Raw genomic sequence first — 27,802 nt, forward strand, 5'->3', positions numbered from 1 at the left:
ATTCTAGAAGAACTAAGTGGCCTCTCTGGAAATGGCAAAATATTTAATGGATAGAATCAGAAATTCACTGTTTGAATTTACCTTGTCTGTGGTTCTTTAACATGTTAGTAATGTTTCCCGTGTGTTTCTTGTTACCTTCCTATCTGGCCCAGGCCAAGAGAGCTGCAGTGTCCAGGCTCCACCCTTAATAACGTCTTCCATTTGCGGACGCCGGAAGATGCCAACACGATCAGCGAGGCAGCCGCAGGCAAGAATGTGGTGATCATGGGAAGCTCTTTCATAGGTAAGTATTCACAGCTCTAGGTTTACAGTATTTCAAGTAAAAGGAATAGCTGAGGCAAATGCCTATTTCAATAAACAATGTTCTGGAAAGTCATTCAATGTTTTGGAGTGTTGCAGCAAGCAGGCTATACTGTATATTGTACTAGAACAGGGGTCCCCAAACGTTTTGAATCAAGGGCCGGGTCAACATACTTCAGACTGCTGGGGGGCCGGAACTATCTGTATGGTTGATATTATGGTGAAAGCCCTCCCACAGCGTGATGTCATGACCAAGGTCCGTACAGTTTGCTGTCTTTGAACCTTGTTGCATTGTGAGAAATAATGGCTTTGTCCAGCTACCAAGCAAAGCAATATCTCCCTGTCTGCTTAGAACTCATAGTAACGAACATTCTGCACAGATCATCTGGCAGGACTAAAGATGTCACCGCCAGTGATAAATTTTAGAATGTAAATCAGAGAGGGGAAAGATTTTACACTGGGCAGACACTGACTAAATAATCTATAGATTAATATTGTAAAAAAAAAATAAGCAATTTTATTCATTATGTTATTTTCACTACCGTTCCTCTTTAAATAGGGCACCACCGGTCAGAAAGGGTGTAAGGAAATCAGTGGATACAACAGATAGAAAGCCTGCAGGGAAGCAGTGTGTTGAGTACTGCAGAATTTCTTCTTAACACTGTACACGATCATGTGGAGCTGAGGGGGAAGTGTATTTCCACCTTTACCCATCTTGGATCCCAATCCTGTTTCCATGACAAGACTGTATTTACCCTGCCTGTTCAGAATAAATAACAAGTGATCTTGTTAGATTACTGTGACTGCAGAGGGATGAGTCAGCAGGGGAAAGGACTGGCTGTAGATGTAAAGCTATGTCCACTCCTGGCATATGTCACTCACAACAAACTTTTGTGACAGGCTATCCCAATCTGTACAGATATTGAGTTCTGCCCGCTTAGCACCTTACTCTGTGCTATGGAGAGGGGAGGACCACTAATAGGAAAAATGTTAACATTTATATGTGTAAGATTACATTGGTTCCAGAGTAATATGCACTACAAATTGCTTTTTGTGCTGTCACTTAACCACTTTCTGCCCCATGACGTGAAAAGAAGTGTCTGCAATCCTCTCCCACAAAATCCTAGATAACATTGTTTATTTATCTCCAAGCTGATAACAATGCTACACAGTTGTAAAGGAATGACCGCAAACCCCTCTCTTCCTCCCAGGGAATTCAATGGCAGGATTAATGTGTAAACAGGTGTAAAACAAACATTCCAGGAGCAGACAGATGTAACCATACAGTAGGGTATATACAATGAGTTACTAGTACATATTAAAACAAATGAACTGTTTAAATAAACATTTGACTCTCTCTCAGGAGAGAGTCAAATACAATGGCCTCTATTCATAAAGCATTCCTGCATGCGGTAATGTTCAAAACAGCTGACTTTCCCGACCATTTAGCACAGTGTCCATTCATGAGGGCTCTTTTCCACTACAGCGTTTGCGATGGCTGAATCGCCAAAAACGCAAACCGCTAGTGATTTTCAAATCGCTACGGTTTGCTTTTGAACATAGGAATCGCGGTAGGCCATTTCCACTACCGCAATTTGTTTTTTACTCAATCGCGATCGCGCCGCGATTATTGCCGCGATTTTGCTATGCAGTGCATAGCATTGCAAAATCGCAATCGCAAACGTCAGGTAATTGCAGTGAAATTTAGCACTTTTGCTGAATCGCAATCGCTAGCGTTCAGCGCGAACGCTAGCGATTGCTAGTGGAAAAGGGCCCTAAAAGTTATTTCCACATGAAAAGCTAAAATTCCTGAGCAGTGCGGAAAATTACCGCCTTGTGCGGAGATTATCACAACACGTCACTGAAGGTTAATTCATAAAGATTAGAGCAAGCGGAATGGGAACGGAGAACACCAACTGTTTAGAAAAGGAGATAAGCCAGCCATAACAGGCAAGCTAATGTGGACAGACCTCCCAGGCAGCAGCAGTGAGAGCAGAACAAAAAAGGCATCCTGGAATAAGGCTGTGTTTTTTAACCCCTTGGGTACCTGTTTTCAGATAAATTTCACATTAGAAAGCTTCTAAGTTGCAGCAATTAAATAGATTGTTTAGAAAGACTATTAGACAGATTCAGGGCAAGGAGAGGCAATCTAAAAAAAAAAAATGCACATGTAAAGGGATGCTGGGGCCCGGGCTGCCTCCTTGATACATTTTCTCTGTGCAGAGAAAGAATTAGTATAAACTCAGCCAGCACCGCTAGTTTAGTGCGGGAATTCCCCGACCTATTATCGCAAGTGTAAACATTTTTATGAATTGGCACACAAGTCTAAAATACTGATGCGGTGTTTTCCCTCCAAGATTTTTTCCCCCGCAAATGTTTTATGAATAGAGCCCAATTTGTGGTTTTAATGTACAATAGAAGCTATTTACATTAAAGCTATAATGTATGAAAGTGGATAAATTGTGTATTTATTAACTTTTTTCCTTATTTTCCTTTTATTAATGACCTTATTTTCTATGTATTTTAAAAGCAAATATCAGCTAAAAAAAAGCCTAATTTGTCCTGTATAAAACAATATATAGATCATTTAGTTGTGATAATGATTTATAAAGTTATTGCCAAAGTAATCAGAGCTGAGCTGAACTGTTAAAATGACCAGGGTAGGGAAGTGGTTAAAGTAGGTTGTAAAAATCTGACAGGTTTGGACTTCTCCATCTCCTCATGGGGTATTCTCAGGCTTTTCTTTATTTTCAAAAGTACTTATTGAGTGGCAGGTGCTTAGTCCAACTACCCAAACAGTGTGCAAGCGAGTTGGAAGATCAGCTGGCAACTTTGTATAGATCCTTGCCAGGGAGTGCTTGTGTAAATAATTAAAGAAATTCTGAGAATCAGAGTATCGATTATCATAGCAACGAGAGAAGCTGCTATGGGGCCCTAGGCGGGGGGGGGGCCCATAGTGTGTGTCTGTGATGTTGATTGGGACCCGCTGCAGGCCTCATAGAGACCCACTGCAGGCCCCCTGTGGTGCAGGGTCGGTGCTGCATGCACAGGAGTGCATCAGCGAACTTGCTTCTCTCCTCCATGCGTCACATGACTCACATCTCTATGACAACAGCGCCCCCTCTTGTCGTGTGGTCCGATGTGCTGTCTTCATGGAGACACAATGCGGGATGCGATAGATCACTGGTGGAGCTCCTTGGAGAGAGGGGAGTTCTCTGTGCACACTGCCTGTGCCGGCCACCTAACGGGGTGGGGAGCACATTGGCCATATATACTAACGGGGGGGGGGGGGGAGGAAGCACACTAGCCATCCATACTAAGTGAGGGAGGGGGGAAGCACACCGGCCATCTATACTAAGGGGGGGGGGGGGGATGAAGCACACTTGGCCATCTATACTAAGGGAGGGGGTGGAGCACACTGACCACCTATACTAACTGGGGACGAGGGGGGCAAAGCACACTGGCTACATATATTAACTTGGGACGGAGGGGGGGGGGGGGCACTCTAGCTACGTATACTAACTTGGGGGGAGGGGGGCAAGCATGCTGGCTACCTAATACTGTGGTGACTACCTGATAATCCAATCAAAATTTTGCTATTTTGCTACCCTTTAGTAGTGGTCAGCTGAGGATCTTGGGGCATCACTGAATAGAAAACCATCAGTGTCGAGGGATACCTGCACTCTTGTATGATTTTCAGAAATGATCATTTCAGGCAACTTAAGAGTAGAATTCTGCGATCTAAGGCAGCGCTGTACTGGGTACAGCCGTGTGACACAGCTGTCCCCTCTGTAGGCAGGGAAGTGATCAGCTGTCATAGGCTGAAGCCTATGACAGCTGATCACGCTGATTAGCTGGCGGGGGAGGGAGGAGGGACTAGAACATAAATAAATTTAAAAAAAAGGTAAATTTATTCAAAAATGTATAAAATAAATATTTATGTAAAAAAACAACAACAACTGAGGAGCGATCAGACCCCACCAACACAGAGCTCTGTTGGAGGGGAGAAAAAGGGGTGGGGGAATCACTTATGTGCTGAGTTGTATGGCCCTACAGCGAGGCCTTAAAGCTGCAGTGGCCCAATTATTAAAAAAATGGCCTGGTCACTAGGGGGGTTTAACATCGCAGTCCTCAAGTGGTTAAAGAAAAGATATAAACCATAATCTGCTGAATACTCAAGCTGCAGCATGGATGAAAAGGGGTAACACCATTTCTGTATGATTTCGCAGACTGTTGTCATTTATCAATCAGACTTCACAGGTGACGCAATGAATGTGTATTAACCCCTTCTGCCCCCCAATCTGCAGGAATGGAAGTTGCAGCTCACCTCTCAGATAGAGCCACCTCTGTGACTGTGGTTGGGAAGTCGGAGTTCCCCTTTCAGGCTGTACTGGGACCTCAGATTGGAAAGCTGGCGATGAAGGTAAATGTACATTTACACTGACTGTAATGCAGCATTCCCCACAGGGTGGCCTGTCAGCGTGACTCTGCTCTAATCCACTTTTGATGTTGCGCTCGATAATCTTGGTGAATGTACCCAGCGTCTGTCTGAACACTTAATTGGTACTTCTATAATTCTCCAGTCACAGAAATGGGATAATACAGCTTTCAATGTGACCAGGCTCAAACGCAATACCCTGATATGACCTGTAATTGCCTTCATGTGGCAGCTATTGGGTGTGGTCAAATAATGGCTGGGGTTTAAAACTACTTGAGGAAGTTGGGGTGTTATACAAAGCAAAAAAAAAAAAGAAAGGTTTAGTACAGTATACAGGCCCGGATTTACCTCAGAGGAGCCTATAGGCACAGATGTCCTGGCACCCTAGTGCTCACCCCCCAAGGACCGTCAAACCCCCACCAAACTGCACCGCAAGTGCTGGCTGGCTTAGTTTTTACGTCTCCCCTATTTCTCCTGCCTGCAGTAGCTACCTATAAATATTAACCAGTTCACCCCCAAGGGTTTTTATCCTAACGGACCAGAGCAATTTTCAGTTGTCAGTGCTCCTCCCTTTTATTCCCGAATAACTTTATTACTACTTATCACAAGAAAATGATCTATACCTCGTTTTTTGGGCCACCAATTAGGCTTTCTGTGGATAGTACATTTTGCTAAGAATTTTTTTATTCTAAATGCGTTTTAATGAGAATAACAGAAAAAAAAGAAAAAAAAATCATTATTTCTCAGTTTTCAACCATTATAGTTTAAAAATTGAATTGGAAGTGTAATTTTATTAAGATCTGTATGAACTTGAAAATGAATGTATTTTGTAGGTGTAATATACTTTACACTCATTATAGGAAGTGTTCACTTTTTTTTTTTGTTCTTCACTTTATTTAATTGTTTATTTATTTAATTGTTACATTTCCTGTTATTGTGAATGGACGTAGCCGCTGTTCGCGGTAATGTCCATTCACTCCAGGCACTGCGATTGGGTAGAGGACCGTTTGGTCTTCTTCCCCAATCACCCAGCACGGAAGCCCGATGGAAACAGCGGCGGTAGCAGCGACGGGAACGCGCGACGTATTAAAACGTCATGTTGCTGTTAATAGCGGTAAGCATGACGTTTTAATACGTTAGGATGTCAGTAAATGGTTAAGGTGCCCCTTAGTGTTAGGTAACCAGAACTACCCTAAATATTAAGTAGCTAGAGGTGCCCCCAAGTGTTAGGTAGCTAGAGGACCTCAGTATTGCGTAGCTAGAGGAGCCACTGACGGAAGGGAGATCTTGTCAGTGAAATGCCAAGACCGGCGTGAGTAACCACTCATTTACATTCTGCTTGGGACTCTGCATAGGGAAGGAGGGAGGCGCTGCGGGAGGACGGTGAGCCGCCTTTCTAACATCAGGCGCCTGTAGGCACATGCCTACAGTGCCTTATGGTAAATCCGACCCTGACAGTATACCTTGTATTTGGCTTACTGTGACATAAATTACTGTGCCACAAGAGAAAGCCATTTCTCCACATGCTCCCCCAAAAAAGCAGATTTTTATCAGTAATTAACAAATTCAATTATTTGGCAATAAAACTCACAATAACTCATTGTTAATAACAAAAATATTGCAAAGAAACAGAATCCAAAGTACAACATACCGAAACAGGCTGAATAATTAGGCTCCACTTATGCATACATGCAAAAAGGGCGTCTGAAAAAATAGGGCGCCCAGTATCGCCAATAGCAAAATATTGTTTTTAAATACTGATATTTTACTATTAAAAGTTAGATTGTCGATATTAAATGCCGATATTTTACTTTGTCCGCAGCGTGTGGGATACAAACGGCCTTGTGAGGAGCAGCAGCCTGTGTGACGCCTCACGTGGGGAGCAGCAGCCTGCGCGACGCCTCACGTGGGGAGCAGCAGCCTGCGCGACGCCTCACGTGGGGAGCAGCAGCCTGCGCGACGCCTCACGTGGGGAGCAGCAGCCTGCGCGACGCCTCACGTGGGGAGCAGCAGCCTGCGCGACGCCTCACGGGGGCAGCAGCAGCCTGCGCGACGCCTCATGGGGGCAGCAGCAGCCTGCGCGACGCCTCACGGGGGCAGCAGCAGCCTGCGCGACGCCTCACGTGGGGAGCAGCAGCCTGCGTGACGCCTCACGCGGGGAGCAGCAGCCTGCGCGACGCCTCACGGGGGCAGCAGCAGCCTGCGCGACGCCTCACGGGGGCAGCAGCAGCCTGCGCGACGCCTCACGGGGGCAGCAGCAGCCTGCGCGACGCCTCACGGGGGCAGCAGCAGCCTGCGCGACGCCTCACGGGGGCAGCAGCAGCCTGCGCGACGCCTCACGGGGGCAGCAGCAGCCTGCGCGACGCCTCACGGGGGCAGCAGCAGCCTGCGCGACGCCTCACGGGGGCAGCAGCAGCCTGCGCGACGCCTCACGGGGGCAGCAGCAGCCTGCGCGACGCCTCACGGGGGCAGCAGCAGCCTGCGCGACGCCTCACGGGGGCAGCAGCAGCCTGCGCGACGCCCCACGTGGGGAGCAGCAGCCTGCGCGACGCCCCACGTGGGGAGCAGCAGCCTGCGCGACGCCCCACGTGGGCAGCAGCAGCCTGCGCGACGCCTCACGGGGGCAGCGGCAGCCTGCGCGACGCCTCACGGGGGCAGCGGCAGCCTGCGCGACGCCTCACGGGGGCAGCGGCAGCCTGCGCGACGCCTCACGGGGGCAGCGGCAGCCTGCGCGACGCCTCACGGGGGCAGCGGCAGCCTGCGCGACGCCTCACGGGGGCAGCGGCAGCCTGCGCGACGCCTCACGGGGGCAGCGGCAGCCTGCGCGACGCCTCACGGGGGCAGCGGCAGCCTGCGCGACGCCTCACGGGGGCAGCGGCAGCCTGCGCGACGCCTCACGGGGGCAGCGGCAGCCTGCGCGACGCCTCACGGGGGCAGCGGCAGCCTGCGCGACGCCTCACGGGGGCAGCGGCAGCCTGCGCGACGCCTCACGGGGGCAGCGGCAGCCTGCGCGACGCCTCACGGGGGCAGCGGCAGCCTGCGCGACGCCTCACGGGGGCAGCGGCAGCCTGCGCGACGCCTCACGGGGGCAGCGGCAGCCTGCGCGACGCCTCACGGGGGCAGCGGCAGCCTGCGCGACGCCTCACGGGGGCAGCGGCAGCCTGCGCGACGCCTCACGCGGGGTGCGGCCGCCTGCGCGACGCCTCACGCGGGGAGCGGCCGCCTGCGCGACGCCTCACGCGGGGAGCGGCCGCCTGCGCGACGCCTCACGCGGGGAGCGGCCGCCTGCGCGACGCCTCACGCGGGGAGCGGCCGCCTGTGCGACGCCTCACGCAGGTACAGTGATCAGATTTTTCTTGGCTCAACCTCGGACAGAAGGGGGGTGCTAGCACTGTGCCAAAAATGGGCGTGTCAATTACATGGTGTGGGCGGTGCGAACTGTAATGTAACTGAGGCAGTGGGCCAGAACAAAATCAAACCAAAGGTAATTAGGCAATGTTCCCCAAACACATATGAAAAAGCATTGTTCCCACAATGATGTAGTGAAATGGGGGTTTTGTATCATGGATGTCAGCCCATGACATGACTATGTACTCTGTAAAGTGCAGAAGATGCAAGTGCTACATAAAAACATAATAATGATATGGTGGGACATTAGACTTTCACTATGGCCGGGATTAGATTGTGAGCTCCGCAAAGGACATGACTACACTCTCTGCAAAGTGCTGCCTTAGTTGCCAGTGCTATATAAATATAGAATAATACTGTAAAACATTAGACTATGACTATGGTGGGAATAGATTGTTAAACCTGCAGAAGATGCTGATTAGTATACTATTTAATAACCATGAGTCCCCAAAATGCCAAGTGCTGCAACAATAACCCCAAAGTAGCAAATGTAGTCTCTATGACCATCAAGTAATAACTGAAGCAACCATTACCTCTGACACATGAAATGCAGCAGAAAACGATTACTCCGACTCCACAAACGGTAAATGAGGCAAACATTACCTCATGCGGCCACACACAGCTGGGACACCCGGCGGCCAAAAGTGGGACATCACCTGGGACACATTGCAACGTGGGACAGGGGACCCTGAACCTGGGACGTGTCCCAGGTAAAATGGGACGTCTGGTCAGGGTGCATGGTGCATGTGGGGAGCAGCAGCCTGTGTGACACCTCCCACTCTGTGGGGAGCAGCAGCCTGTGTTGTGCCTCCCTTTACCTGGCCATGCAGCCCCATATCTCCTCCCCCGCCTGGCCCAGGCTCTGTCAGAAGGTATCTGAATCCGACGAACAGCAGAGCCCATCCCTCTTCTCTCCATCTCGTTCTGCTGGCCCACCTGCTGACAGCACTGGAGAGTTCTCAATTGCTGCATCACTGTACAGAAGCCGCAGTCGGGGAGCAGCAGCTGGGAGATAATGGAGGGGACCCCTGGCCGGAGCAGGGGAGAAGTGGACTTAACTGCTTAAGGACCACAGGGTTACACCCCCCTAGTGACCAGGCCATTTTTTACAATTCAGCACACTGAAGCTTTAATGCTGGGCATACACTGGTCGATCCGGCGGCCGATAAGCCGCCGGATCGACCCCCGCCGCGTCCCGGCTCGTCCTCGCGGATCGATTCCCGCTCGTCCCTGCTGGCGCTCCTTATCAGCCGCTCGATTCCCCGCTATTGTCCGCCGGCAGGGATCGAGCGGGGAATCTATCCGGCAGGTCATTGGACCTGTCGGATATTATCAATTGAGCCATCAGGCTCGATTGATAAGCCTGCCCAAGTTGCCGTGTATGCCCAGCATAATAGTGTGCTGCACGGCCATACAGCCCGAGGTGAAAGTGATATGGAGGCTGCCATATTTATTTCTTTATGAGCTCCAAACTCTCCCCCTTTTGGTGGGGCAGTCCCTATTTGGGTCCCTGTCCCTCTTTCCTCCTCATTTGTCCCTCTTTCAGGACTGATGTACAGAGCTGTTTAAATATAGGCATTTTTCTACTGAAACATTTGTTTAATCTAAACTTTATTCCCATCCTTTAAATTGATATATTTCTTACTTTGAAATGCTAATATGGAGGAACATGAGCCAGGATAGAAAGGACCAGTGTGGTCTGATTATAAAACAACATATTTGTCTTATGAAATCTTTATGGTATGTGTGACTAGGGGTGTGGCAGGGGCATGGCTTAAGTGTCCCTCTTTCTCATCTCAAAAAGTTGGGAGGTATGGCAATACCAGTTGTCTGGCTGCCCTGCTGATCCTCTGCCCCTAATGCTTTCAGCCATAGACCTTGAACAAGCATATGCAGATCAGGTGCTTCTCACAATATTGATTAGCTGCATGCTTGTTTCGGATGTAATTCATACGCTACCGAAACCAAATAGATCAGCAGGGCTGCCAGGCAACTAGTATTGTTTAAAAGGAAATAAATATGGCAGCCTTCACATAACTCTCACCTCAGGTTCACTTTAAGCATTTGTCCCCACAACCCCCCAGCCCTCCCCCCATCACCCCACTGCTTCCTGGAGCCCCTTCACATGTAGCAGCATTAATCAATCACTGGCTGTCCCAGTAAGCGGCGGCTCTGCACCCTTCAGCCATACCTCTGTCTCTTCTCTCTCCGGCCCAGCGCATGTTATGTGTAAACTTGCGACAGATGCAGGAGATGCATACAGCGGGGGTAAGAGTGCATGGACAGTGCAGCCGCTGCCCGCCGGGACAGCCAGTGGGTGATTAATGCTGCTACACATGACTGAGTCCCAGGAAGCAGTGGTGGGAGATAACTTGGTGGGGTCCAGTGGCAATGCAGAAGTCGGAGGCCCCCTTTGCCTCTAAGGCAGTGCTCGCCCTGTTTCCTGGGCAGCATGGTGGTGTAGTGGATTGCACTCTCGCCTTGTACTGTAGCTCTGGGTCCCTGGTTTGAATCCCATCTCCGGAGAGTTTGTATGTTCTCCCCATGTCTGTTTGGGTTTCCCCCAGGCACTCTGGTTTGCTCCAACATCCCAAAAACATACAAATAAGTTAATTGTCTTCCCCCTAAATTAGTCTACTATAGACATCTGACTATGGTAGTGATTAGATTGCGAGCCCCTCTGAGGGACAGATAGTGACAAGACTATATACTCTGTAAAGCACTGTGAAAGATGTGAGTGCTATATAAATACTGAATAATAAGTAGTAGCATCGGGCCCTGTGTAAGCCTGATCTGCACACACAGTGTCACAGGAGGCAGTGTGGCTCTCTGCTCTGTGGCCTGATGCTAAGCTTCAGTAAATAAGCACTGGACAGCCAGGAGTGATCTGCTAAATGTTTCAGCTCAGAATGAGAGAGAACTTGGCCAGTAACAGGAAATCCAGGGAGTCTCCCTCATATTTGACATACATGAGAATTCTGCTTCTAATTAAATCAACATTCTGCATGATCCCGTTTCCTTGAGTGCATTAAAGAGGCAATGTCACCTAGAGAAAGCAGCAGCTTGCTGTATTATACCGGGAGCTCTAGAAATCTGCATGTCAAATCACATTCTGCATAATTAAAACATCAACATTTCCAAATGATGAGACCTAATGATGCTAATTCCTCTGCATCTGAAGTGATAGATTACTGTAAAGCTACGTAAACCTGTGGTGCGTGACAAAGACCGCCTTGGCCGAATAGCGTGAGTCAGTCAATCCACCGTGTATAAAGGGGCTTCCCGGCGTCAGCTTAAGGTGTACCAGAGCTGAAAATGAAATAGATTTTATATGTACCTGGGGCTTCCTGACCGCTGTCCTCCGATGTCTGAAGCTTGTTTCTGGTGTGATTCAAACACTACTGCAGCTAAATAGACCAGCAGGGCTTCCAGGCAACTGGTATTGTTTAAAAGAAATTAAATATGGCAGCCTCCATATCCCTCTAGTTAGTTGTACTTTAATGCTGGGAATACACGGCTCGACTTCCTCTTATCAATCGAGCCGCTGATGGCTGGATTGACAACATCCGACAGGGTCCGATCACCGCGCGGATCGATAAGGAAGGCGGCCGCGGGGTAAAGCAGGAATCGATCCGGGAGGCCGCGGGGACAAGCCGCTGGATCGCTCCGTGTATTCCCAGCATAAGGCTTGGTTCAGGCTAAACTGTCTAGAGGAAATGTACCACATATTGTATATATGGAGCTGCATTCTCTTTCAGTCACCATCATGATGTCTGGAATGTTATTATTACCGTATATACTCGGCTATAAGTCGAGAAATTTAGGACTGACTCAAAGTATAAAAGTGGGGGGGACTTATACCCGAGTAGTCCTAAATTTCCCAACTTACAGCCAATATACCGGTGTGTTTTTAATACCCCCTCCCTCCCACCCACCATCATCCAAAGGGATTCAATTTCCTACTTGCGCTGTTTAAACCTGTGCAAAGCGATTTCCGCGGCAGGAGCCGCCACCCCCATCAGCGTGTCCTCTCTTCTCCCTTCACTCCCTTCACTCGCGCTGACCTCCGTGCTGTAGCGTAGCCCCGCCTCCCGATGTCAGACGATGGAAGCTATGCGAAAGCACGAAGGTCAGCGCGAGTGAAGGGAGAAGAGAGAAAGCAGCTCACGTGATGGGGGTGACGGCTTCTGCTGCGGGAATCACTTTGCACGGGATTAAACAGCGCAAGTAAGAAATTGATAGAGACGGCTCCCTTTGGGTGATGGTAGGAGGGAGGGGGGAAATTAAGGGCAGCAAGTGTTTGGGTGATGGTGGGAGGGAGGGGGGAATTAAAGGCAACACGTGTTTGGGTGGGGAATTAAGGGCAGCAAGTGTTTGGGTGATGGTGGGAGGGAGGGGGAACTAAGGGCAGCAAGTGTTTGGATGATGGTGGGAGGTGAGGGGTGAAATGGAGACAGGGGCTCCCTATGGGTGATGGTGGGTGGGAGAGAGGGGGGAATTACAGGCAGCATGGGTATGGGGGAGTTGCAGGCAGCATGCATTTGGGTGATGGTGGCGGGGATATAGAGTTACAGGCAGAAGGTTAATGGCTGAATGTGTGCTTGAGGAGTTATAGGCTGTACTTTGGGGCCAGGAGGGTATAATGACTACAATGTTGTATTAAATTCATCCACTTACCCATCCTGATCCCCAAGTGCAGCCATTAACTTTGCTGGATAGACTTATACATGAGTAATTGAAAAATTCCAGCTTATGAGGGTCAAATATTGGGGTCGACTTATACACGGAGTCGACTTGTATCCGAGTATGTACGGTATTTAGTATTTACGGTATATACCGCTGACCCCTTCTGCAACGCTGTACAGAATATATTGTCTTGTCACATAACTGTCCCTCAGAGGGGCTCACAATCTAATCCCTGCCATAGTGATATGTCTGTATCATGTAGTGCAGGGGTGCACATTAGGTAGATCGCGATCTACCGGTAGATTGCGGAGGACTTCATGGTAGATCTCAATCCCACTACATTTTCCATTCTAAATATACAAGTGTGCTCCATAAAATTGTACATGAGTAGATCATTTTGACGTGCTAATTTTTTAAAGTAGCTCACAAGCCGAAAAATTGTGGGCACCTCTGATGTAGTGTATCCCAACAGACAAACCTGGATGTGTTACAAATGGTGTTTGTGAATGAGCCCATAGGAAAATGGGGGGGTATTCTATATGCCCATTGGTCCTCTGCCATCCAAATCTGGAAAATGAGAGGGCAGAGGACCTAGTGTGAGCTGACCCTAATTTTCCCTTGAACTGTGGAATTCTTGGTAATTCCCCCCCCCCCCCCCCGAAAAAAAAAAGTAAATGGCAAGCATAAGATTTGAATCTTCATTAAAATCTGATCATGAATAAGGTCATGTTTGTACAGAAGAACTGTTTATAATGCTGGATACACACGTTATGATTTTCTGCTCGATTTTTCCCACCCAATCGTTTTTTTTCTGCTAGATTCTATGCTCAATTCTCTTATCTTAATTTGTTTTTCTTATCTTTTTCCATTCACTTCCATGAGAAATCCAGCACAGAATCGATCGGGAGTAATATTGGACATGAGGGACTTTATCAATCGGATGCATCTATCGTACGGAAAATCGTACTGTCTATACCCAGCATAAAATTGTAAAGGTTTCCAATCTTTCAAGCATCACTTTCTGGCTGGATAGTGTACTGGTTAAGGGCTCTGCCTCTGACACAGGAGAACTGGGTTTGAATCTAGGCTCTTCCTGTTCAGTAAGCCAGCACTTATTCAGTAAGGAAACTTTGGGCAAATCTCCCTAACACTGCTACTGCCTAATGAGCGCACCCTAGTGGCAGCAGCTCTGGAGCTATGAGTCTGCCAGGAGAAAAGCGTGATATACATGTTCTGTGTCTGTCTGTGTATGTGTGTGCATACACTGTATGTTTCTATAGATGAAATGATAATTGTTTGTGTTTCAACTGTGTATTTTTGCTACTTAAAACTTTTTTATCTTAATTTGCCCCATGTTTCTATTTTTTTCTATTTCAGCTTTTACAGGACAGTGGGGTCAACTTCTGCATGAGGACAGAAGCCAGAGAAATCCGGGGCGACAATGGACAGGTTATTAGATTTAGTGGTTTATATATATTCTGTGGCGCTGCGCAAAGTTAGAAATAAACATAGGGTACTTAATAATACAGACAATGGTGTACACCAAGTATAGACAATGGTACAAAATACAGAATTGGTAATTACAGTGACAAATGTAACATGATGAATAAAAGAAATTTCAAGACACAAAAGGATGAGAGAGCCCTGCCCTTGCAAGCTTACAATCTAAAGCATTTGCAGGTTTGCATTTATATTATTGTTGAGACTAAAAATTGGTCCTTTAATGGCCACCTTAAAGCAGTTATTAAAGTAGAACTTCAAGACAACTAAAGAGAGAGGGATATTGAGGTCGCCATATTTATTTCCTTTAAGGCTGGTTTCACAGTGGGACGTTACAGGCGCACGTTAGAGCAGCCTGTAACGCAGCCCACCGCACAGCAATGAAAAATCAATGGGCTGTTCACAGTGCCCACGTTGCGTTACATTGTAAGGCTGCGCCATAACACAACGTACTGCATGCAGTACTTTACACGCGGCAGAGCCGCGTTAGACTGCTTGCACATGCTCAGTAAAGTTGGGGAGGAGCGGAGAGTGGCCGGGCACATGGCTAATTAATATTCACTGCACTCAGTGACATGCAGCGTTTACTTCCTGTGCGGAGATTGGCCGGGCGGGACCACGTGATGCCGCATGCATCCAAGAGTACGCATCACGGACGCCAGAGTGAGCTGCACAACGCGGCTCACTCTGACATCCACATCAGAGAGCACCAGGCGTTGCGTTAGGGGCACGTTATGCAACCTTAACGTCCCCTAAAACGCAAAGTCCTGGTGTGAAACCAGCCTTAAGCAATTTCAGTTGCCTGGCATTCCTGCTGATCCTCTGCCGCTAATACTTTTAGCCATAGACCCTGAACAAGCATGCAGCAGATCAGGTGTTTCTGACATTGTCAGATCTGACAAGATTAGCTGCATGGTTGTTTCTGGTGTGATTCAGACACTACTGCGGCCAAATAGATCAGCACAGCTGACAGGCAACTGGTATTGTTTAAAAGGAAATCAATATGGCAGCCTCCACATATCTCTCACTTCAGTTTTGTGTTCCATAATCCGCACCCCAAGGGTACATTGGGGTCCCTGAATGAGAGCAGAAGGTCTCTACCTTATCCAAAATTCTCTGCAGCAGTTTTCACAGATGGCATGCGGAGTCTTTTGATATAAAATCATCCCTTTTGTAATAAAAATGCACAAGATTACACAAGGTTTAAAGCAATGCAAAGAAAACAATTTTACAAGATACTAAGCAAAACACACACATGGCTACACCAATCTAGATAAACCTATACCAGGAAAAAAGTTAGAAATAACTTCACTTTAGTTTTATGCCATAAAACTTTTTTTTTTCTTTTTAATCTGGAAACCTTGCAGCTAGACTAAGGCCACATACAGACATCAGACCATAGTCTTTGGAAAATGAAAGATCACAGACCAATCTTACCACCCTTCCTGTAGTATAAGAGCCATACTCTACACAGTCTTTTCTATGGAGCTGAACTCCACATCAGAAAAAAATCATTGCAAGATGCTGCACATGCAGATGCTGTACAGACACAAAAGATCAGTATCTGCAAAAGATCTGTTCCTGCCAAAAATCCATTCCTGCAAATTGCAATGATAGTCTATGAGATCTGCAGATCATCATACACACATGATTTAACTGACATTCATCTGCAGATCAGATCCACCAGGATGGATTTTCAGATCTGCAGATCTGCAGATGAATGTCAGTTAAATCATGTGTGTATGATGATCTGCAGATCTCATAGACTATCATTGCAATTTGCAGGAATAGATTTTTGGCAGGAACAGATCTTTTGCAGATACTGATCTTTTGTGTCTGTACAGCATCTGTGTGTGCAGCATCTTGCCAAGATTTTGTCCTGATGGGGAGTTCAGCTCCATAGAAAAGACTGTGTAGAGTATGGCTCTTATACTACAGGAAGGGTGGTAAGATTGGTCTGTGATCTTTCATTTTCCAAAGACTATGGTCTGATGTCTGTATGTGGCCTTAGACCCTTCCATCTCTGTTAACAGAGTACCTGAGTGCCTACACTGCTAAAAATTTCATACAAGGACAGAGGTCAAAACATGTGCTAGAGGCGCCCAAATCTGCATAAAATAACAGTTTAAATAAGGTAAGCTTTGGTCTTTCCTTATGAGGCTGCTTGTAGTAATTTAATGTTTTTTATTGGAAACGAGTAGACCTAAGCCCGTTAATACAACACCCCTCCCCTGTGACCGCCGCCACGCCGCATGTCAGCACACGTGCCCGCACACACACATGCCTGCCGCATGCGCACACATACGCCCACTGTGCGTGCATGCACACAAGCCTGCCTGGCCCCCTGCTTCCTCCTGTCCCAACAGCTGTCCGTGCTGCACATGCGCAGTAGTGCCAACGCACGGACACAGGGACAGGGGATGCAGATACACTTCAGGATTATTATATAGGATAAGCACAAAGAGAAAGATAATGCGTTTTGCAATACCAAACTGCTTCCTCAGGTCAGTGAAAAATGTTCCCCTCAGGACAGCATGAGCACCTCATGCTGTCCTGAGATGCACATTTTTCATGAGGTTAGACCAACCTTACCTTTTTGTTTAAACTGCTTTTAATTATTTTATGGAATTTTGGGTGCCCTATAGCACTTGTTTCTACCGATCACCCTGTTTGGATGGTTAAGTTATTTTTATGTTTTTCGCATTAATTATCTTTTTTTCCAAGATTGGCCATCACCTGTACTGTAGGGACAGTTTACTCCCTGCATGCTCATATTGTGGTTGCTTATTTACACAACCCTTCTTTGTGAGTATTCATGTTATGAGAACGGACAAATGGCTGTTGACCCTGACACCGATGGTTGGCGCAAGGGACGATGGGCCACAACCCCTAATGGGCAGCAGACTACTTTGCTGCAAGTGGTCACCAGGTCGCGGCCCCCAGGATTGCCCCACTGGAGGCAGAGAGAACAACCAAGTCCGGCAGAAGACATATCAGACATAGTCAACAACAAGGGCAGTGGTCAGTAGGCAGGCAGCAGACGAGCAGAAACGGGTATCAGGCCAAAAGGTCAGGGCTGGCGGCAGACAGGCAGGAACGGTAATAAGCCAAAAGTCAGGACAGGCGGCAGGCAAAACTGAGGTCAGTAGCAAGCAGGGTCGTAACTAGCTCCAAGCTGTATAGAAGTGACAGCACTGCTCACCAGCCAACAGCCTGCTTACATACAAAATCCGAAATTGGCGCCTAATTTTTGCACATGCGCGTTCATGCGTAATCTCATACCTACACGGGTACTCGTGCTGTGACCGTTAGCCCCCCCCCCTTGGCCGAGACGCTGTGCGCGGTGGACAGGTATTATTATACAAATTCATTATCACACATTCTTCGTTTAATATCGATATACTGCACCAGACTGGGCTACCATTTTCTCATAATCCAAGGACGGAGGTCAGTGACTTGTTAACACTTTTCTCAAATAACTTTTTTGTTTTTCTTGGAAACTATTCTCATGCATAAACACACATATGGTGTCTCCCCTTCTATGTTTGGCTTACATAAATACTGCCCAGTTTATTTATCACTTACAGTGTTCTTATTATTCAGAAGATCATTTTAAAAGGAACCTGAGGTGAGAAACATACGGAGGCTGCCATATTTTCCTTTTAAACAATACCAGTTGCTTGTCTGTCCTGCTGATCTTTAGTTTAAAGTATTATGGCCCATACTGACGGGCTACATAAGTGGCCTGTCGCCAGCACACATGAGCGTGTGCGCGACAGGCCAGCGAGTCCAGTGGCGTAGCTAAGGAGCTGTGGGCCCCGATGCAAGTTTTACAATGGAGCCCCCCGAACACTCTATACATAACAATTGATTCGGCACACCAAAACCTGCCAATGGCAACTACAGTGTCAGAGGTGCAAGAAGGGGATGAGGAACAGTTTGTTAATGATTACCACTATTCAAAGTATTTATAGAAGTGATTATTATGAGCACAGGACCAATAAAGAGGTGATACTGTAGTTGAGGAAAGGCCCTTCGGGGCCCCTCTGGCCCAAGGGCCCCAATGCGGTCGCTACCTCTGCACCCCCTATTGCATACGCCCCTGCCAGCGACAGCTCGTCGCCAGCTCCCTCCGCGTACACGCGCGGAAGAGGGATCAGCTGTGCGACGGAAGCTGTCGCCGACGTTCCTCCCCCCTCGCCGGAAGCGCCGTCTATTTGCAATTATGTTGCTGTCGCTAGTCCGCATACTCACGCGGACTAGCGACAGTTGCGGCGGTCAATCGCCTGGCGACATCAGCGACGAGCGACGGTTCGGGGTGCGCGCCCGTGCAACGCCTCATACTCACGGGCGTCCTGTCGCTGCAACATGCGCGCGCCGCGTGTTGCGGCGACAATTGTAGCCCGTGAGTATGGGCCATAAGAGGCAGAGGATCAGCAGGGCAGCCAGGCAATGTGCATTATTTAATATATAAAAGGAAATAAACATGTCAGCCTCCATATCCTTCTCACCTCAGGTTCCCTTTAAGTTAATATACAGTACCATGGCATTAGACAGACCCGAGAATACCATTTTGTGAGGTACTGTTGTCCCAAATCATTTGCTTTGGCTGTGACAAAGAGGAAAGCCAGGAGAAAATTAGTGCATATTGTATTTCTTAGAGGAAAAATGTTTATTCCTCATTCACTTGTTATCCATAACTTTCTAAAGTGGAAAGCATGAAGTGTTTTTCATGCAGCATTTTATCGGAGCTTGCCTTTGATAGCTGCCTGTGCTGTTGTGTGTAGCCTGTGGTTGTGAACAAAACTAGTTAACAGTGTGTGCTGCCAGTTTGCAGCCCAGTATTGCACAATTCAGCAAAGAATAATTGGCACTCGAGTCATGAAGGGAACATCGATAAACCTGACACTGTCTCTTTCTCCCTTTGTAGGTGAAGGAGGTGCTATTGAGAAATGGAACTGTGCTTCCTGCGGACATTGTGGTTGCTGGAATAGGTCTGTATAAAACACTAGTACCTCAAACACAATAACATTATAGGTGAATAGAGCTGTTTCTGATGGGGATAAATGAGGTACTCAACAGGAAGCATTTGTGTTTTGGATCTTTTCTATGGTACTTCATTTACTGTTTGATTTACCACAATGTGTGACCGCTGTCACCTGAAAATGGAATTTAAATGTGGAGTACAAAATATTTTAGAAGGATATTATGGTTAAATGTAGTGTTGCGCGGTGGGCAGGAAGAAGATGGGGAGGAGCAAAATATCCCAGCACACGCCTTGCTTCCTGTCTAATGATGTCCTGGATGAATACTGCCACATGTTACACCTGAAGTGATTATGGAGGCTGCCATTTAAACAAAACCAGTTGCCTGGCTCTCCTGCTGATCATCTACTTCTATACTTTTTAGTCATAGGGCCTGCACAAGCATGCAGATTAGGGGTTTCTGACTAGATTAGCCGCATGCTTGTTTCAGGTTTGTCATCCAGGTACTACATCCCCAGGAATGCTGGGCAACTGGTATTGCTTACAAGGAAATACATATACTGTAGCTGCCACCATATCCCTCTCGCTTCAGGTGTCCCTTTGTTTCCTCTACACGCAGATTGTGGATGCAAAAAAAATGACTCCAATGAATGTCTATAGGCCCCTTTCCACTAAATGCGATTTCTCTGATGCAGAAAAATTATGGATGGCAGGGAGGTAATGGCATCTTGCATCCATTTCTCATAGCCACATCCAGTAATCTCGATCCGGAAAAATTGATGCAGAACTAGTGGAAATAGGCCAGAACAATAGCTATTCTAATGTTGTTTTCTTCTTTCTCTAAAGACTATTTCAGGTGCTCATCGCAGGTAGTGTGGGAGATTTGTAGCTAGCGGGTGCATTCTGATCAACCGGTGTAATCACAGGCTCGTTCTGATGGAACCTCCGGGCTAAACCGCTAAATGCACTGTTAAAATGTAAAGGACACCACAGCTTAGCTCTCACTTCAGTTGCCCTTTAAACATGGTGAAATGTTGAGAAATGATTTGTTTGTACAGTACTAACGAGAAAGTATCTATATAGACAAAAGTAAATAGTCCAGGCTCATAAGTCAAAGAATAACAAGTTTATTGAAGGTACATACTGTATCTCATGATAGAACGCTTTGTAAACGAACATTCTGCAACGATCGCCTTGCAGGACTGAAGATGTTGTGATAAATTTCAGACTGTAAATCAGGATGAGAAAAGATTGTACCGTGGGCGAACACTGACTAAATAATTTAAACATGAATATTGTAATAAAAAGTTATTTTATTCATTACGTATACATATAGATGGGAGTTTACACCAGCGCTCAGTATGGCCTAGTGCACACCAAAATCCGCTAGCAGATCCGCAAAATGCTAGCAGATTTTGAAACGCTTTTTCTTATTTTTCTGCAGTGTTTCAGCTAGCATTTTGCGGTTTTGTGTAGCGGTTTTGGTGTAGTAGATTTCTGGGCAGCACGGTGGCGTAGTGGTTAGCTCTCTCGCCTTGCAGCGCTGGGTCCCTGGTTCGAATCCCAGCCAGGGCACTATCTGCAAAGAGTTTGTATGTTCTCTCCGTGTCTGCGTGGGTTTCCTCCGGGCACTCCGGTTTCCTCCCACATTCCAAAAAACATACAGATAAGTTAATTGGCTCCCCCTAAAATTGGCCCTAGACTACAGTACTTACACTACATAATATAGACGTATGGCAATGGTAGGGATTAGATTGTGAGCTCCTTTGAGGGACAGTTAGTGACAAGATATATATATATACATTGTACAGCGCTGCGTAATATGTCAGCGCTATATAAATACTAAATAATAATAATAATAATAATGTATTGTTACAGTAAGCTGTTACTGAACAGCTACTGTAACAAAAAACGCCTGGCAAACCGCTCTGAAGTGCCGTTTTTCAGAGCGGTCTGCGTTTTTCCTATATTTATCATTGAGGCAGAAACGCATCCGCAATCCAAAATCTGCAGCAGCCCGGGAGTATGCGTTTCTGCAAAACGCCTCCCGCTCTGGTGTGCACCAGCCCATTGAAATACATTACCCTAGCGGATCCGCACCCGCAAGCAGATCGCAAACCGCAGCGGAAACGCTCCGGTGAGCACTAGGCCTTTGTGATAATAATCTAATGCAGCTCACCCAGATGTAATTGTACCACTGATGTATTTTATATTTCCTGTAAGCTGCAGGACAGGAATTCTAGCGGCAGTCATTCTGGTTGGTCTCTTGGGGTCACCAGGGTTAAATATTAGTGCAGTAACCTTGAAGGCTTATGGGTTTTGTTTGCCTGACTCTGATATTTGATCCTTGTCAGATCACCATTTCTCCCAGTCCTTGTTGTTTTTCACATTCCAGAAATAGTTTGAAAATGTCCAAAAAAAACAGCAGATCAGCATAAGTGATCAAAACTGGATTGGTCCAGTCACACCGCTGGTATACACACAAGGCCAACTTCACGCTGCCAGAAATGGGCAGAGCCGTCCTCGCTCAGTACAGGGGCAGCTCCTGTTTCTTTAGAGAAAAGGTAATAATGATCGAGTGACGAAAGAGCCTTTCTGACACGAAAGCAGAAATGTTTCCAGTGTGTCATCAAAGGTTCTGATGGTGAGATGTCACCATTGGTGGCTGTCACTCACTGTAGCTCACAAGCCAAAATTGAGGAATTAACTTTAACCACTTGAGGACCCACCCTTTACCCCCCCCTTAAGGACCAGCGCTGTGCTGAGTGATCTGTGCTGGGTGGGCTCTGCAGCCCCCAGCACAGATCATGTAGCAGGCAGAGAGATCAGATCACCCCCCTTTTTTCCCCACTAGGGGGATGATGTGCTGGGGGGGTCCGATCTCTCATGCCTGCATGTGGCTGGCGGGGGGGGGGGGGGCAGCTCAAAGCCCCCCTCCGCGGCGAAATTCCCCCCTCCCTCTCCTACCTGCTCCCCCCCCCCCCCCCCCGGAGATCAGGGCTGCACAGGACGCTATCCGTCCTGTGCAGCCAGTGACAGGACGTCCTCTGTCACATGGCGGCGATCCCCAGCCGCTGATTGGCCGGGGATCGCCAATCTGCCTTACGGCGCTGCTGCGCAGCAGCGCCGTACAAATGTAAACAAAGCGGATTATTTCCGCTTGTGTTTACATTTAGCCTGCGAGCCGCCATCGGCGGCCCGCAGGCTATTCACGGAGCCCCCCGCCGTGAATTGACAGGAAGCAGCCGCTCGCCCGAGCGGCTGCTTCCTGATTAATCAGCCTGCAGCTGGCGACGCAGTACTGCGTCGCTGGTCCTGCAGCTGCCACTTTGCCGACGCGCGGTCGGCAAGTGGTTAAGGAAAATTTGGAGAACATTTTCAGTTATCTGATTGTTTATAAAGCTAAACATATACCGTAAATTCCGGTGTATAAGACGACCCCCAAACTTTTCCAGTTTAAATATAGAGTTTGGGATATACTCGCCGTATAAGGCTACCCCTCTTCCAACACACACCAAATTAAAAGAAATCATATACTGGTATGAACAGATACTGGTGCTGTTCTGTATGTGGTACCCAGTATATAGGCGATTGACTGCTTGGATTGGTAAACTCTCCCTAAGTGGATTGGTCAGCTCTCCTTGTCTACCTGTTTATCAGAGCGGTATGGAAGAATAGATAGTGCTGTGCCCATAAAACATGCCTCTTTCATCCGTCTGGCCCGCCCTTGTATCCTGTTTACCTCCTTCTCTGTCTCTCAGATCTCGCCTCTCAGGTATCACCCGGCATCAATAACACCTGCCGTACAAGACGACCCCTGACTTTTCAGAAGATTTTCAATGGTTAAAAAGTAGTCTTATATGCCAGAATATACAGTATATGTAATAGGATTTGAAAAAAAATCTACAATTAACTCCCTGGCCCTTTATTCCATTCAGTCTGGGCTAGTCCAAAATCTGTTATATCTGTCAGATTTCTACTACTTACTATATGTGACAGCAACATAGGAGAAAAGTAATTTATGGCTCATTTTACGTTGGAAGGAACATACTTCTTACCTGTGTATTTTTATATATATATTTTAAATGTTATGATTTTTACGACAGTGGTCCTTTAACTCTGCATTTTTTTTTTTGACTGTACATATGGTAAGTTGTGCATTTTGTCACTAAATCTAGGTGTAACCCCTGTGTCAAACTTCCTGAAAGGAAGCAGAATTGCTGTGGACGCTAGAGGAACAATCTATGTTGACCAGGTAATCTTTCATATAAGTGTTTATGTTCAGGATTTTGTGATCACTTCATGTTTTCATGGCCTCCTATTAAATACATTGTATTATGTTCCTCTTCGCTTCTCTTGCCTTTCCAGTGAAAACTTTGCTAATACTTTTCCAAGTCCTGGCACTTGTATTGCACTTTGATCACATGTCTTCCTGCCCTCAGTTCATGCGCACCAGCGTCCCTGACGTCTTTGCAGCCGGAGATGTTGTGTCATTTCCCCTGAGCATGATGGAAGGACACAGAACCAGCATTGGACACTGGCAGATGGCTCACTCACATGGTAGGATATATTGCGTACTGCAGATTAAGCTTGTTACATTAATAGTCAAATGTTAAATATTAAACTAATGAAAAAAAAAAGAACCGCATTAGACTATATTTATCAGGTTGTTCCGGAAAAGCAATCAGGATTGGCATTTTTGAGACCCATAGGAATGTTTGCTTTTCTGCTGGGCGGTTACACCAAACAAGGTTCTTTGAGTCATATGTATGGCCACATGTCCTTAAGTCGCACGATGGAGGCATCATGTCCTCTACCACTGGAGCTTGCCAGATCATACATTTTTATTGTGTGTAGCATTGCATCAAGAACTCCCACCTGGCACCTCCATTGAACTGAACCTGCTAGACTTTGAGACCTATCTCTCAATATCCCAGAAGTGACCAGCCTGTGGCCTTTAGGCCGGTTTCACACTGTAAACTGGCGGTGCGGTGCAGCAGCCGCGACACAGTGCACCGCCAAAAACAGGCCTTTGGAGAATACCGCGTTACTACACTGTATTCCCCATCTGGCATTGGGCCAAGCAGGAAGTGACGCACGCTTGCTGTCACTTCCTGCTTCAGGGTATGAGAAGTGCATGGTAGCGTAATGTAAAAGAACGCTTCTGCACATGTGCGGCGTGGCGGAAATTGTTTAAAATTCCACGCGCCACTCACCATAGACTAACATGACTTCCGGGCCGACGCAGATCGCCGCAGAAGACGTGTGCGGTTAACTAGTTCTGGACCAGCGATGGGGATGCGGTGAAAACATCTCTTCCGTTGCATCGTGCCATAACGTCAAAGTATGAAATTCTCCATAGACTTTTATTGCACGGCGGTGGGGGGCGGTAATTACACCCTGAAAATTTGGACTTTTGGCTGAAGTCAAATTTTCTGGCCGGAAGTGGCAGGCTTCCTGTGATGTCCCTTTGTTTCCCCCTCTCATTCCCTTCTCTGCCGCATGTACTTCCCTTATTAGTATTACAGGGAATGGGAGCAATGACGAGAAGAGGGAACATTGTGTAAAGGTAAATGGACCTAGCATGAGTACACCTCTGTGCTTACCTTGGGTAGCTTTGCCTCATGTCAAGTATAATTTAATGTCTGAGCTGCCCAAAAAAATGACACCTGCTTACCCGGGGATTCCTCCAGCACCTAGAAGCCGCTATGTCCCTCGTCGCAGCTCCACTCTCAGCCGCTGGCTCTCAGTCCCCGAAGGTGCAGAGGCCGCACCAGTGAGGACCCCGGGCCAGCAGCTGGGACCGGAGCTGCTGCGAGGGACATAGCGGCCCATGTGCTAGGGGCTGTAGGAATCCCCACAGGGGAGGACTGGCCAGGGGGGAAAGGCGGAGATTTCCCCCCAGGCTGCCTCTCATTTAATGATTTAGGGCTGGTACAGTGCCTGCTGCATTCAGGTTTTTGTATAAGGCTATGTGAAACATTAGGCTGGCTAAGAGAAATAAAGGAAGGTGCAATTACGGAGCAATTAGAGGACGGGTAAGCTGGTAAATGTACACAGCAAGATGCAGAGCAGATGCTTGCCTGCAGGGTCCATAGAAAAAAAACCTCTGTCTGCTTTCACACCATTATAGCTCTCAACTGTCCCTCTTCTGAAGGGAAAGTACCTCTATGGACATAAGTGTGTGTGTGTGTGGAGGGGGTGGAGAGTCTTGGGGAATTAAGGTGGCCATACATCTGTTGTCTCGGCAATGAACCAACTGTTTTGATAATTACTATCGGATTGGGTGAAAATCGGTGCCGCCACAAGCATGCCCAATTGACGATTTGACTGATTTGGGGCGGAAATTGGTTGAATCTGAGATGCTGGGAAATCTCAGGCCGATGTGGTTGATTTGGTGCGCAGCGGTGATGACTTGCGATAATTATGAACGACGGACGCAACGGAAACCCCTCGCTGTCATCCCTCCAAATGTATTATGTGACCCCCGTGCCTGTGCAGTTATACTTTACCTGTCACAAGTGTCCTTGCTGTATTTCCACATGGGCGCCCCACGTGACTACCAGCATGTAGCACGTGGGGTGCATGTCTGACTCAAGGTTGCTCGTAAACTACGCCAGCGCGAATCTACGCATCGTAGTACGCAACTACGCGTCGTAGTTCGTAGGCGAAGTTTAAGAACTACACTTACGCATTTCCACGTAGTCATAGTCCCGCTATGCGTAGCTTCGCCCGCTACGCGTAGTTGACGTATGTATTGCGAAGTCAACTACGCGTGCGGTAACTGCACTGATACGGGTCATTGCGCATGCGCAGAAATTTTATTGCCCTTTGTACGCATACAATTTCGCATTGGATGTTGGAATGTATGATTAAACTAGTTTGTGTATGCGCATAGTTAGCAGATTATTGCGGAAATTTTTCCGCATAAGGGCATAAGCGGTCGCATCAACTACGCTACGCAATACGTGAAGCTTGAGTATTTTAATGCGTAGTCTACGGTATGCTAACGTAGCGAAGTGGCTGATTTCGGAGCCGTAGATTGCGAAGCGTATTTGCGTAAAAATACGCGTAGTTCCAGCGTAGCGAAGTTGGCTGCCTACAACCATCCCTGTGTCTGACGTCATTTGGGCTGGGGCTGCCATGGAAATGGGCCTCTAGTTTGTGTTTCCCCCCCAGGCTGAAAGGTCCCAGTCCTCCCCTGAATCCCCAGGTAAGCAAGTGTCATTTTTTGGGGGGGCAGCTCAGATATTCCCTTTAAGGCTGGTTTCACAGTGGGACGTTGCGTTTTAGGGGACGTTATGGTCGCATAACGTGCCCCTAACGCAACGCCTGGTGGTGTTGGAGCAGGACGCTACCAAGAGCCGCGTTACAAGCAGCTCTTGGTGCGCCTGCTCTGTCGGAGGCACTGCGGAGACCACGTGAGCGGAGCTCTCCGCATCACGTGGTCCCGCCAGCCAATCCGCGGCCGTTCCAGGATGTAAACACTGCAGTGAATAATAAGTAGCCATGTGCCTGACTACGTAGCGGCCTCTCCCCGCCTCCTCTCCGCCCATAAAATGAAAGAAACAACCCCTACTAAGCATGTGCAAACCGTCTAAAGCGGCTTAGCCGCGTGTAAAGTACTGCATGCAGTACGTTATGTAGACGTGCTGCGTTACAACGTAACGTAACGTGGGCACTGTGAACAGCCCATTGATTTTTCATTGCTGTGCGTTGGGGTGCGTTACAGGCTGCTCTAACGTGCGCCTGTAACGTCCCACTGTGAAAGCAGCCTAAGGGCTGGAACCCACAGGAGCGCTTTTGGCAGCGTTTTGGCAGCACTGCGATACGCTAGCAGTTTGCCAAAACGCTGGGCTAATGTTAATGGATGGGGCAACTTCCACAGGAGCGTTTGCGTTTCCCAGAAACGCAAACGCAGGACCTGCAGCATTTTGGGAGCGTTAGCGCTTCAATGTAAAGTATTGAAACGCTAGCAGAAACGCTCAGCAAAACCTAAACTGAGCGGTTTTGCTAGCGTTTTGCGGTTAAGCACACTGTAACAAAATGAAAAATAATTCACAGGACCAATCAGGATAAAAACGCAAAACGCTAGGCACCCGCTGGGGAAAAAAATACAATGTTGCAAAACACGACCAAAAACGCGCATGAATCCGCTTGCAAACCGCTCAGACAAAACGCTAGCGGTTGCGTTTTGCGTTTGCGGTTTTCAGTGGGTTCCAGGCCTAAAGGAGGTACTTGTAATGGGATGGAGAGATGTTCAATGAGATGCAAATAGTTATAAGTTGGAGCAAATTTTATGCCAACTTAGGCAATTTATTGTAGCTTGGAAAGGGACAAATATAATGCAGCAGCTACATTTTATCAGTCTACAGTTATTTTACGCAGCTTGATGGTATTGACAGTAAAGTCTGCATCAACAGCGCTAGTCTAGTTTAGGGGACCCAGCAGGAAACTTCATAGTGTAATTCTAACATGATTAGGT

General features: G+C 47.5%; 1 protein-coding gene across 3 annotated transcripts in view; it reads left to right on the top strand.

The window, feature by feature from the left end:
- Window positions 1-27,802, top strand: part of LOC137544906 (apoptosis-inducing factor 3-like) — a 234,219-nt gene that overhangs the window by 174,596 nt on the left and 31,821 nt on the right. For all 3 annotated transcript variants that reach the window (XM_068266005.1, XM_068266006.1, XM_068266004.1), the window contains 6 exons: window positions 153-283; window positions 4,608-4,723; window positions 14,210-14,281; window positions 19,263-19,326; window positions 23,496-23,572; window positions 23,760-23,877. In XM_068266005.1, the coding sequence (XP_068122106.1) occupies window positions 153-283; window positions 4,608-4,723; window positions 14,210-14,281; window positions 19,263-19,326; window positions 23,496-23,572; window positions 23,760-23,877 (578 nt within the window). The remainder of the gene's footprint in view (window positions 1-152; window positions 284-4,607; window positions 4,724-14,209; window positions 14,282-19,262; window positions 19,327-23,495; window positions 23,573-23,759; window positions 23,878-27,802) is intronic.

Source organism: Hyperolius riggenbachi, chromosome 2 (assembly GCF_040937935.1).
Source record: "Hyperolius riggenbachi isolate aHypRig1 chromosome 2, aHypRig1.pri, whole genome shotgun sequence".
NCBI classification, from domain to species: Eukaryota; Metazoa; Chordata; class Amphibia; order Anura; family Hyperoliidae; genus Hyperolius; species Hyperolius riggenbachi.